Below are 14,202 nucleotides of genomic sequence, written 5' to 3'. Positions count from 1 at the left end.
TCTGCTGTCTTCTACACTGTATTTCTCCATAATATCCATACTAAAAGACAATAATACAACACAGACACAAACAAAAGTGAGAATGCTACTACATTTACATATCTATACAGAAAAAGATCTAACGTACAATCTGCAAGATTTTTTTCTTCAGGGTATTCGCAAATGACCTCCCAAACCTACAGAGACTCTTGGTATTACAATTTCTCACAAATGTTTAATTTTCCTGTGCAGAACTCAACAGAATATGAAAAGCTCACTTTGTGATTCCTCATTCAGCCACATAACTGACCACAGAGACTGAATTTAAAAAGCAAACAAAAAAAAAACTCAGGCATGCTTTTCTATCTTATTAAAACATTACATCAGTCTGGTAGCTCTATCTAAGAGAGACTTCCACAAGGGTCAGTGGCGTTTAGTCACAAACCACATTACTCAGCAGTGACTGAAGCGGCCAAGGACAAGAATACCCTAAATGAAACATGTTGACCATTATTTTATTTTATTTTTTTCCTCTAAAGCTCATCATCTTATAATTACGTATACACGGTTCATTGCTACAGCTTAGAAAATAAGGGAATACCACCTATATTTAATTAAAGAAGTTACTTACCTCCGCTGCCCTGGCGACTTGTATGAGACAGCAAGCTCAAGCGCTTCTCTAATTGCAAAGCTTCATGAGCCAATCTTTCTTCTGAATATGCCGGATTTGTAGTTGGATCTGTAAAAGGAACGTAAAATGAATAAATCAAAAAAGACATGGAAAGAATACATGAATAGAAATTTAAAAGCATTTTTATGTTAGATACTCTGTTTTTGCGTTATAAGAGAAGGAAAACATTGATTGGAAAACGTCTGGGACTTCCTTCCGTCAAATAGAGAATCCTGAAGAAATGCAACACAGTCACAATTTTAAGTGTCAGTGACTTTCAAAATTGTAACTAGAATTTGTGGAGCTTACCACAAGCCCTGAAAAGCACAGCATTAGAGGCAATAGCTACTGGAATAATTAACAGGTCTAAAAGAGTTTAAAGCTAATAAATGACCTGTAAAATGTGTCCTGACTTCACTGAACTCACTAGGAATTTCATCAAGACTACAATTGTTTCATCCTACAAATATAAAAATCATAATAAAGTTACAGTTATAATAAATAAACTATTTTATACCCTTATAACTGATCCAGATCAGCTATTTAGAAAGATACTGTTTTCAAGTTTGATGTTTAGAAGGCTATTAAGTCCAGAAGTCAGAGATGAAGCATCACAAAAGGGTCTCTGTCTGCCTATTCAATACAAGATAAAATAGAAGTACAAAACCACTACTAAAATAGAATCATGGAATTGCTAAAGTTGGAAAAGAGCTCTGAAGATCATCTACTCCAACTGTTGACCTGTCACCATGCCCACTAAACCGCATCACTCAGTGCCACATCTACCGTCTTCTTGAATGCCTTCAGGGATGGCGACCCCACTACTTCCCTGGGCAGCATGTTCAAATGCATCACAACTCTTACTGAGAAGAAATTTTCCTAATATCTGGCCTGAACCTCGCTTGAAGCAATTTAAAGCCATTACCTCTTCTCCTAACACTAAATACCTTCGGAAAAGAAGTCAACCTTCTCTCACTATAATGTCCCTTTGGGTAGTTTAGACAGGAATAAGGTCTTCCCTGAGCCTCCTCTTCTCCAGTCTAAATAACCAGAGTACCTTCAGTCATTCCTCATAAGGCCTGTGTTCCAGATCCCTCACAGCTTCATTGACCTTCTTTGGACACACTGCATGGCCTCAATGTCTCACTTGTAGGGAAGGGCTCAAAACTGAACACAGTGCTATATAGGCGATTTTCCTCATGCATTTTAGTGAGTTTGCCCTTCCAGCTAAAACTGCTTCAACTGAAGGTACTTTCTTTTCCGAAAGAAAGATCAACAGATATACAGAAGATGGAATAATTTTCATCAGAAAAACAGTATGGTCTCTTATAAACAATTTTGTTTCCAGCTGGGCACAGCAACAAAACCAGATAACAAAAGAAACCATCATCACAAGAGAAAGCTCACAGATTTCAAGTGGCACTAATAGTTGTGTCACATTCAGCAATTACAGAGGATATTGTCTGCTATCTTGCTCATTATCAGAACCATAGAAAAGGTTGGAAAAGACCTCCAGCATCATGTTCCAACCATCCACCTACCACCAATATTTCCCCACTAACCATGTCCCTTAGTACAACATCTAAACATTTCATGAACATCTCTAGGGATGGTGACCACCTCCCAAGGCAGAAGTTTTAGTAGGGTTCGTCATTATCTAGAGAAAGTAATTAATGACAGATAAAACAGATTAGTTTCCTCACAACTAAAGGTTTTGCATATCCAATCAAGTTGGTCAACTTGATCAACACAAAAAATATTTAATCCCTGAATTATTTAATAAGGAGGGAAGAATGAAAAAGGCTACACGTTGCTGTGGTTAAGTTAGTAAAACAAACTAAAACAAAAAAAAAAAAACAAAACAGTTGAGATGAAAGAAAATTTTTCCTTTTTCAGCCCAAATAATCCCATTTTTTAAAGACTTCGTTTTGATTTTGGTAGTGCAGCATACAAAGCAAGCTCACAATCAAAGGAAACAGCTTTTCCAGGCAAGCTGAAGCTCTAAAGGAATCCCTACATTAATAACTATCAGAGCACCTAGTTGCCATATTTCTCCTCTTTGACTCCATTCCCCCTTTCTGAATGGTCCAGGATAGGTGGGAGTGTATCACAGCAGTAGAAGTGACAATGCTGGATTTTCATCTGCACATAATGAAATTTTCCATCTTTAGCAATCTACAATCTGGATTAGACTAGCAGAACAAGCCAGGCATACACTCAGTCTTGCTATACCAGCATATGTTGGAAATGCTAACAGGGACAGGGCAACAATGCCTGTTCAAAAAGTGCCTATGACCTCTGTGTCTCCCAGCTCCAACAGTATTTGATATCAATGTCTGGCACCCTCTGAATCTAACTTTTAGAACAGAAAAGAGGCCTTTTCCTTCAGATTTCCATTCCTATTTCTCCTGCAATACACCCCATGTTAAGTACAGACTAGTTCAAACCTGTGTAATTGCTTACTCAAACCCAGTGCTTCCATGTGGATCTCTGCCAAAGGTAGATACCAGATTTGGCCGCCGGCACCTATGCTGCAACTCAGACAGGTCTATGCAAGGATCACCTCGTTGGCAAACTGTTATAGACTGCTGCTTGGATCTATTTTCAGATGTCCTCTGCTTCAAATACTCTACTGTAAGTAGTTAAATATTCATATGTCCAAAAAGGTTCTCTGACACTTTGAAAAGAAAGTTGGCATAACAGACCAGTAAATGAGTCAAACCAAAACGGGACACCAATCCTTGCAACAACAGAACCACCAGTAGGAACGATCCTTCCACTTTCCTCAGAAATTTGACTGTTGATGCATATAGATTTTTCACATATGCAACTGCCAGCTTTTTAATAACTATTATCCCTTTTGAAGAAGGAGAATATTATTTATTTTTTAAAAAGGTCTAGAAACTGATCCTGTAAGAACAGCCTGGGGTAAACATGAGAGAAAGTTGTAAAAGTAAATCATCAAATTCTGCATTTCAGATGTTCGACCGCTTTTAGAAACAATCAGCTCATACACAGCTACTGAAAGCAACAGGTTTCACCCAGCAATATGGAATCTCTAGGTACAACGTCTCTTCAATGGGTCTGATCATTCTTTGGTTAAATTTTTCTCCTTGATGTAGAAGTAGACAGGCTCATGAGATAGAAACTGCCACCTGAACATTGGGTTCACAGTTATGTGCTCTGACCCCTCTTTGCTCAGTCTTGTGGAAAACAGCTTGGGTTTTTCACTACACTCTAGGAGACTTCTAGAGAAGAAACTTCAAACCTACCAGGTATATGTAAACTTAAAAGCCTTAAATGTTAATAACAACTGTTCATCAGCTTTACTGCAGAATTCTTGTAAACAAGGATAACACCCATTCCCAAGAAGAAGCAGGTTCTCACAGAAGAATTTTTGGTTGTAGTCTATCCACTACTCTTGAGGAGGTTTTCCCCACGAGATCAGATCAAGGACCGAAGTCATTGGCAGTCACATTTTAGAGACCAGCCCTAACTGGAGGGCATGATCTATTACTCCTTTCATATCAGTCTATAAATAAGGTTTACAAAATGAAAGATACGAACAAGCTGTTTTCTTCTTTTGTCAACAGCTGTACCTCAAAGCCTCTAAATAACTGTGGAATAATTTGCCATGTTACTAACTCAGGAAGAGAGCAGCAATGTGATGGGTACCAAGACAGCTGTCCAAGGAAGTTCAGGCAGCTTCAGCCCACACAACGTCCTGCCGCACTTCCAAAAACTCTAAGAGCAATTTGGTACCTTTATTTCCCAAATTCAGGATGAATGCATCCTATAACATAATTTACTCCTGTGGAATCTAGGCAGTTAAATTCACTAGTCCTTCAGTTAAGAAAATGCTTTATCAACTGTATTTCTCAATGAGAAATAGATTCCATGCTATAAAGAAAAATCTTCAAGGCAATTACTGAAATTTTCCTGAACACTGCTTCAAGGCAAAGGAGAAGCTTTAAACCAAATTTGGCTGGACTAAAAACATCTCTGATGGAGATTTTATTTTTACATTACGTTGGTGGCTATTCAATACAGCCACATCAGCTGCTCATCGTGGGAGATTTAGAACACTTTGGTAATACACAAATAAATTGTCACCATAATTTAAAGCTCCAAGGTTCCTGGGGAAGCACCTGTTGGGAAGAACGTACCATATCAAGTTAAATCAGCAGCTACCCAAGATAATCTTGGTCATACGCATCTTTAAAATGCAATATTGTTTAATTACTTTGATAAACAAAGTTAGATAAGTTATGCTCAACACCTGTCCTTTCTTTCTTTGTAACTGTAGTCAAATTTGCAAATCAGGCCTGGACCCTCACCTTCATGCTAACATCTCCACACCTTGTAAGATGTCTGGAGGAATGCAAAGGTGTCTCAAAGTTTGAGGAGGATCCACTTGGTACAGATACTGCTGAAGGCAGCCATAGAGCTGTCTTGCAGTGGTCGAAGGTGTATCAAGCTTCGACAAAAAAAAAGAGCATCAGATAAATCCTCAGCAAGCAGCACTGCACATTCTCCAGTCAGTCACAAAGCAGCCTGAAAAAGCTTCCAGGATTAAAAAAGAACATCAAGACTATTGACATTACACTTGGAGTCTTTCCAACCTGCAAGAACTAGGCTGCCTTAGTCAAATTAACAGGGTACAGATCTCCCATGGAACAAAAGATATCACTAATAAACTGTTCAGCTTTCACTGTGTTCATGTTTGGAATTCAAAATAAATCTCGGTATTGAAAAGAAGGAATTCAACACACACCTGATAAGCAAACATTTCTCAAATAATATGCATGCAAATTTAGCATAGATTACAAACCATGCAATAAGTGATTCAGTATTCTGTCAATATCTAGACTTCTGACAATACAAGAAAACAGAATTCTATGGTTTGTTTTCTAAATATCTTCTCAAGGATGGGAGGGAAAAAATGACTAAGTGACCACAATTATTTTTCAACTAGAAGCTAGGAAAAATAAGCCATCAAAGGACCTCCTTTCACTCCTTTAGAGTCTTCATTAAAATATAACACTGCCTAAAAACAGCTAAAGATATGTGCACTACCTTTGGATTCCCACTTAACATCATGTCTTAACTTTAAGACCTGATTACACAGCCTTTAACAAACCAACTGTATTTTGGTACAGTTAAGCTAAATTAGCGGGCACCCAAAATAAATGTTCCACTGTGTAGTGGCGCTTGAAACAATTAATGCTCTTTTTCTTTGCCATTTTATTTCGTATGTACCTATAATGGAATTATTTTTATCATGATAATACTCCCTATTAATTGCATATCTGTATATTTGTGTACCATTTAACCATATTGTTAAGTCAGGTGTCTGTACGTACAAAGCCACTGGCTTCATTCATTATCCTGCTGTAAAGATTAACTAAGCAAATGCTGACTGCATAATTATATTTATTCTATGTGCATTGGAGCCCAAGAACACTGATTTTTTTCCACACCACACCAAGTCATTTTCTCCACGTTTTCCTTTCTTGGGACTACTTAGCAGTTATTCAAGTATATTTCTTGCTTAAGTTAGAAAGTTACAGTTAAAAGCAAGAAGTCAAATTCAAAAGGGCAGCCTGCAGAGAGAAGGGCTCTCCCTATGAAAGCTTTTAACCAGAATATTGCATATACAAAGCACAACTAAGGCTGTGTAGCACTCCTCACTGCCATAAATAAAATCACTTTCAGATGATATATTTTTGAAGAATCCTCAATCTGGAGATTTACACCTAGCTATCTGGGATGTATAGGTGACTTATTTAGCACATCCATTTCAAAAGATTCTCTGAATTCCAGTACTCCTGCCAGATACAGCACGCAGCTGATAGAGACTTGAGCTTCTCAAGCAATATAGCGTGCTCTGTGTAACATTACACTTGATAAGAAAAGTCAGTTTATGAATGAATCATTGGTATTGTATATGTGTATATGCCTTAGACAGGTCTGCACAAGCTTCTGAATGGGACAATAAATAAAGGAGAACACCAGAGCTGAATAGGTAGCTAAAATGCAAAAGCAAGTTTACATCTATGTGACATGGTCCTAAAAAGCTTTTTAAAAGAATGCATCATCTTACAAAAAAAATAAAATCAAATTTCTTAAAAAATTACTTTCTATACATTTTTGCTAAACAGAGATTTGGGAAAAGTTTTAAAAATGCAGAAGAACACGCATTCACTACCAAAGTTTTAAGTATCAGCAGTGTTGAGGGGGAGGGAAGGTTCATTGTGGGTTTTTTGTTTCTTTCTTTGCTTTTTGAATACTCTTCTTAACTTTATGCAAACACAGCTCGTGGTGTAAGAAGGATGAGGTGTTACTGCCTGCTCTGCTGTTTGGTTGCTTTGTTTACCTTAGTGTTGCAATTTCAGGAAAGAGGAGACAAACTGAGTCTTATGTCTACTGTGTTTACCTTAATAAACTTCTTGCACTTTAAGATGTTTCACATCTAGACCTAATCTTTTCCACCATGTTTCCTTCCCAAATTGATTATCTTCATCTTACAGCAGCGATAAAACTCTGCCACACATCTGTTAACTAACACTTAAATTCAAAACATTTCGTACCAACTCTTCCTCATCCTTCACAATTCCTGGATTCTATTCCCATTATATCCCATTGCCAATTCCCAGATAACTTTCTGCAGTTTCATTTCCACTCTCTTACCCTGCTTGACAGTCACTCCAACTCAATATTTTTTTAATCTGCTGAAGTCAAAAGGCAGCAGGGCTCACTGTGATTCTGATTTCCTTTATTAACATTACAGTACATGCAATACTTACCATGAAACAGGAAAAGGAATTTAACCCTTGCACTCCAAAAGTCTAAAGCAAAGCTGAAACTGAGGCCTGACAAAGTATCTTTTGAGGTTAGCAAGGCTTTCCAAATGTTTGGGATGGATTCAAAATACCCAGTTAGATTTCCCAGTTTCAACTAATTAAACTATCAAAAATATTAATTCAGACATGGATCTAAGTTGCACTGTACAAGTTTAAAATTGCCGTATTTTAGTACCATTAAACAAGAGAAGGCCAAAGATAGCAATATCACCAGAATGAGCCAGAGCAGCAGGGTGAAACTGGGTACAGTCGGTGGATAAATCTGTACTGATAACATGTTTAGAATGGACACTTTGCTTTGCACTTTCTGCACCCTTGGTGTCTGCAAGCTGTTCTTAAAATCAGAGCAATAAGTGCTAGACATGGCAAGTTCCTACTTTGCTCAGTCACTCTGTAGTTCCCATATTAACCTGGTAGCACTGGACGCAAACCAAAAGGGCCTTTCGTCGGGGAGATGCCGCGGACGATACAGTCAAACAGAAAGCTGATCTGCTCTCCTTCAGCACAAGAGAGGAAGAAAACACCAGCCCCTGCAAGAAAGAACATACATGTGCTTGTCACCTGGATACATTAGAAATACATTTAGTTGAAGACATTTGCTATCAAATCAAAATACAGTGCAAGTCATGAAAAGAAATCGATGAAACATACTCTACAGAGGGGAAAAAAAAAAGAGTTCAGCATATACACTGATTCAGGAAAATATACAAATTCAATAGATAACTAATAATGTATGCTAATTTTCTGCAACTCAGGCAACTAGAGCAATGGCAAAATGCAAGCCATATGCTTAACAGCTGTCTGTCTTTTATTCTCATTTACCCCTAGAATTTTGTAGACTCGATCTTAGCTATGCAAGTATCATGGTTACTGAAAGTGTCTTCATTGAAATGACCCAGGTTAATTCTGCTTTTAACAAACTTTATCAAAGAACAGCCTTTTGTATCCCCTATAGAGGTCAGGGTTTTGTTACATTGTTTGATTATATTATAAATTTTCCCACTTATTTAAACAGCCTAGACTAAGCCCTATGTGCCTATTATTAAACAGAATGTAACACGACTCCACAGGCTGTCATCAGATCTTTACCCTTAGCTCTATTCTGATATTTTGCTTTCCATTCATTAAGAATAGCCCCCAGCAAAATTAGAATGAGAATCGCTAAATAAACAAACAAGTTCTGAGCCACATGATATACAGCTATGGGGACAACACACAAAATGAAAAATGTTCCATGTAACATTTGATTTGAGAATTTTCACCCCACGTCCTACTCGCAACAGAAAAGCAGCACAGTTGGCCTTTTCAATGAACTGAAGGCATCGGGCAAAATACCTCCCATCCCAAGTTAACAGTGAGATTACTATATAGAGCTTTTAAGAAATGCTGTCAGTTCACCAGAGCCAAGTACACTACAAAACCAGATCACCACGTAAATAGAGTTTTATATGTATCTTCCCCAAGAGCCCTTAGTCTGGACATAAATTTGACTTCTTCTCATTTCTCTAGCTTATTGAGTTGAATGGCTACTTTTGTCCATTTTAATTAAAGCAGCAGCACCGATCTTGACCAGAATGCTTACACCCCTATCACATCCCATGCATACACAAGTCTTATCCAACAGGTTTTCTGCATTTCACTCAAGCAATGGATCTGCTTGACAAAGGGCTACTGGATTCAAACAAAGGGAGGATAGGGGGTGGGGTGATGTAGATCACACATCAAATTATTTTAGAAAATTAGATACAACTGGCAAGCGGTAAACTGATCATTTCAAGAGAAAGCACATTCTGCTTCATGCTCTTTTCTCACTCTCAGTTTATGCAAAACTGAAGTCCCTGCCTGCTCTGTGTAAATCTGTTCCAGACTACACTGTTTGAACCAACTCCTAATTTGCTTTGTCAAACAATCAATTTTGTTCCTTTTCAGATCTAACTGATCAACAGTATCCCACATTTTCTCACAGCAAATACACATGCAATGGCTTCAGTACCAAAAACCATCTAGGAGATTACAACAGTAATCACACAATCTGACAGGTATGAAAGTTTCAGGTACTGACTCATATACAGCCTTGTCACATTTCCCTCTCCAGGAGATGCCAGAGTCGGAGAACTGTATTAAAAGAAGTTGGGTGCAAAATTTGCATTCAGAAGGCATTTGAAATTCAGCTCTCTCTTAGCTATTTTCTCCTTCCCCCATTCAGTACAGAATGGTTTCCCTGATGTTTAAAGGCTGTGACTCTTCTGTGAATCGCACTGATGGCGAAGGACATGCCTTTCTTGAGGAAGCAGGGCAGCACAAAGCTCTGCAGGGCTCTGAACATGACCTTCTCATTCCATGAACAATAAGCAATCAAGATACGGAAACAACAGAGAACATTCATATCTCAGGCACAGTGATGGACTACAGCCTGATACTTCAGCAGAAGCCTGCGCACCTGTGTTACCATTCAGGAAAAGATACCTCCAACCTGCCTGTACCTAAGGGTTACATCTGGACCACTTGCTTTGTTACTGTTGCAAAGAAATGGCTTACTTAAATTTCTAAGAGGCTCTGCTAACCTGTGACTTCAGTGAAAACAAAGAAGTAAACATTTCCTGAAATTTGTTTCCACGCAACTTGGCTAATTAACTCAAAGAATAATTTGAGTGAAAAATTATTCCACATTTAGAAATAAAAAATAATAATAAAAAATTAAAAAAAAAACAAACAAACATGAAAGCTTTTATATAACTTGTGAAAACAGCTTATAGACGTGTGCCCACGAGTACAAACCCAACATACATGTGTTCCCATCAAATATTTCTTTGTAGATTCTGTTATTCACACAATCACCACAAACACTGGTCAGCTTTATGGGAAATGTTTTCTTTCTTGTTTTGTTAGACAGAACTAGAACGCAAAGGATGAAGGAAGTTCAGGAGTCCTTAAAAAATACAGCAGAAGAGATGAATAAGGTTCAACTGAGTTATGTTTTAAAAACATACATAAAAGCCAGCAATTGCATTTCTTTTCTGCTTTCTTGAGAAAGATGATGAATTCACAACTGGAAATTGCACATCTGAGTGCTGGAATAGATTTGGTGCACAGGCATTTGGTAGCCCAGGAGTATGTGGTATACATCACTGTAATACCATGCAGCTGTTTACTAAACTGAAGAGCATTCTCTCTCTTCATGGGGTAAGAGACTTGGTGAGAGATATTGCTTGAACTCAGTATGAAAAGTTCCCAACAATGGCAGACCAGATGGAATATATACTGTTTGTCCTCTTGAATGTACACATGCAGGTGATAAGAAGCAAAAAAAAACGGGAGTCTATGGCAACTGAAGTTTCTCAGCTCTCCCATGTATTGAGAAACACACCCCTTAAGAAAAAAAGAAAGAGTAATATAATGCAGAAAAATATAGAGGGATTCATTCCAAAATGCTTTCTAATTCTGGTCACCTGCAGCCAAAGAGAAGATTAATGCATACTGAAAACCAGGTACACAAATGAGCAACTGCTGAGTTCTTACAGGGAAGACAAGATAGATGGGCTTGTTTAGCCTAGCAAAAGAAACCGAGTGCATAAATAAAGGTTCTGTAGGTAATTGAGGAGGTAAGCATCAGGGAGAGAGAGAGAGAGAAAACATTATGCTAAAGAACAATGCCAGAATAACAACCTTGGATGTAAGAGCAAAAAGTTAGCTTGGAAACCTCATAAAAAGATTTTAAAGGATCATACATGAAAGGATCTACAGGACTCAAGACCCTATGCTAGCCTAATACATGTTTGGGTCCTTTTTAAAGGGCTAGAGTCACGGCAACATCAGCATTCAAACAGTGTTGAACTTTCAGAAATAGTTGACAGACACTCAGAAATCAGATTCTTTATTTCTGTATGGCTCACCAAAACTTCAAACACCACTTCAGTCGGTGGTATACCAAGAAAGGCAGAATATCTTCCTGAAAACTGATGCGTTTCCCTTGAAAGAAAACGCATCTCATTTTTTCATCTTTATCACTTTGACATGTATTGCTGGGGAATACTCTTGATTACAGTAGTGTGGAAAACTACAGAATACACCACCAGTTAAAAGCAGCACCCAGAAATTAGGACAAGCTCAAAGGTAAGAGGGGATCCGAGGGAAGAACTTCAGCATAACAAGTAATTCAAGTACTTCAAAGTCCCACAGCAAATCCATCAACTACAGCTTCCCATTTGTACCATTCATTTACATTTCATATCACATATTGTTTACACAACTGGCATCCTGGCCTATGAAGCAGACCATTTAGGTTTCATGCATTGAAGAAACAAGATGCAAGAAACAATTGATTGAAATTCTCAAAATATAGAAATTGCATCAAATCTAGAACAAGTCACACAGGATCTGCAACAACTTAACTAAGGAACCTAAATGGAAGGCTATTTATATAGCCCATTACTTTCTTTCTGCTGTCAACAAGCACTCCTCAGTAGGAAGCAAAGAAAGATTTGAAGTCCTGAAGGGTGAAGGAGTCTAGGAAAACATTTCCCACTCTCATAACAGCATAATGACCAGAAGAAACACACAGAGCAACACAGCTACCATGTCATCTTTTCTAGCGACGTTTCAGCGTGTCTTCTACAGCTAAGCAACTCAGAAAAAAGATTCCAGTTTCGGCTTTGTTTTTTGAATGCCTACCTAGGGACCCAGAACATCTGCACTCCCACTTCCCAGAATCAGTCAGCAGGAGCATACTTTGGCCTGTTCAGGAAACTACTTGGAAGCATCCCAAGGTATCTGGTCCTAGAGAGAAGACGGATCCAGGAGAACTGGCTCATTTTCAAGGATCACCTCCTGCAGTTTCAAGCCAAACAGAGGTGGCAGGAAAGCCTACACAGAACTCCATGGTCAAACATAAAGAGGGAGCACACAGGTAATAGAACTAGGGTGACCAAGATGATGCAGGAGAAATACAGGCACACTGTCCAAGCACACAGGAATGGGTTTAGGAAAGCCAGTCTCTAGCAGAAGTTGAATCTGGGGTGAAGAGCAACAAGGGCTTCTGCAAGCGTATCAGCAAAACAAGGAAAACTTCAGCCTGCTGCTGAACTGGGTGGTGGACCTGGTGTCAGAGGACATGCAGAAGGCTTATATACTCTAAGTCTTCTCCATTTTGGTCTTTACTGATAAGACCCAACTCCTCTGTCAGTAATTGCAGACCCTTCAAACTAGTGGGGAATGAGGAAGACTTTCCCTGGGTGGATAGGAATGGGTTGAGGTATATTTAGACAGGTGGTGAGGGATTTGGTCAATGTCATTGCAAGGCCACTCTCGATGGGCCTTATTTTCCAGAAAAGGACTGGGAAAACTAAAAAAAAAAAAAAAAAAAAAAAAAAAAAAAAAAAAAAAAAAAAAAAAGAAAAAAAAAAAAAACAAAAAAAAAAAAAAAAAAAAAAAAAAAAAAAACAAAAAAAAAAAAAAAAAAAAAAAAAAAAAAAAAAAAAAAAAACAAAAAAAAAAAAAAAAAAAAAAAAAAAAAAAAAAAAAAAAAAAAAAAAGGCAAATAGATGCTCAAGAAGGACAAGGAAACAACAGCCCAGGGGAGGTGATAGCACAAATAATCCTAGAAAGCATTTCCAAACACACTAAGGACAAGATGATTATGATTACTGGGAATAATCAGCATGGAATTCACAAAAAGGAAACAATACCTAAACAAACTGATATTCTTCTCTAATAAAATGACTAGCTTGGTGGATGAAGCAATAGACGTCTTTTGTTTTAACTCCAGGAAGGCTTTCAACATCATCTCCTATAAAATATCTACTGACAAAGTGATCAAGTGCAGACTAAACAAGTGGACAATAAAGTGGACTGAAAACAGGCTAAACTGCCAGGCCGAAAAGATTATTATCAGCAGCACAAAGTCCAGCCAACTACTACTGGTGTATGGTGGAGCAAAATTTTGGGCCAATGATGTTTAACATCCTCATTCATGTGGATTGTGGCACAGAGTACACCTTCAGCAAGTTTGCAGAAAGTAGAAAACTGGGAGTAGCAGCTGATACACCAAACTGCAGGAAGAAGTTGCTCACAGAAGTTATGGAGTATTCATCCATAGAGATGTTCAAAACCTGAGTGTGATCCTGGGCAAACTGCAGCAGCAAACGTCGCTCTGAATAGGGGGCTTGAAGTAACTTCCAGAAGTTGTTTCCCAACTCAAACATTTTGTGATACTTAGGCACTGTTAGATCTAAACTTAGTTTCTTTCCAAACTCATTCATTACTTTAATACTGCAGCATAGAAGCTTCATAATCAGTGTTATAATGCTGCAGAGCAGACTGGCAGTGTATCATCAACACTTTAATAGCACAGAACGGCTACAGCAATTTCTCTGTACTAAAACATCGATTTTTCCACAGTAAATCACAATGTTTTTATCTGTGTTATCAAACAGCTAAGGGAAAACTAACACAGTTAAAGAACCACAAATATTAATCTAAATAACTAGACAGTTTTCAAAACTCAAGGATTTCTGTGAACCGATGGTGCTTTACATGTTTGAAGCACAGAATATTCTTTCAGATCAGTTAAAAGTGAACATAAGTTTCTACTATATTAGTAATGCTTTAATATGTGTAATATATGTATTTTTCACAAATTCCAGTGAGAATAATAAGACATTCCCTAGATACTGTAATGAAAATGAAATGTAC

At 37.9% G+C, this 14,202-nt stretch overlaps 1 protein-coding gene across 4 annotated transcripts in view; it reads right to left on the bottom strand.

Moving 5' to 3' along the window:
- The window catches only part of DOK7 (docking protein 7), a 60,675-nt gene that overhangs the window by 36,583 nt on the left and 9,890 nt on the right, over positions 1 to 14,202 (bottom strand). For all 4 annotated transcript variants that reach the window (XR_006167826.1, XM_042812837.1, XM_042812838.1 and 1 more), the window contains 2 exons: positions 7,923 to 8,042; positions 611 to 718 (listed from right to left, as the gene is read on the bottom strand). Coding sequence is in view for 3 of the 4 variants with exons in the window: in XM_042812837.1 (XP_042668771.1) it covers positions 611 to 718; positions 7,923 to 8,042 (228 nt within the window). In the remaining variant the exon portion in view is untranslated. The remainder of the gene's footprint in view (positions 1 to 610; positions 719 to 7,922; positions 8,043 to 14,202) is intronic.

The sequence above is a fragment of the Centrocercus urophasianus genome, unplaced genomic scaffold (assembly GCF_019232065.1).
Source record: "Centrocercus urophasianus isolate 14NV4802_14NV808 unplaced genomic scaffold, USGS_Curo_1.0 seq_13, whole genome shotgun sequence".
NCBI classification, from domain to species: Eukaryota; Metazoa; Chordata; class Aves; order Galliformes; family Phasianidae; genus Centrocercus; species Centrocercus urophasianus.
This window is presented reverse-complemented; position numbering and strand designations above follow the sequence as displayed.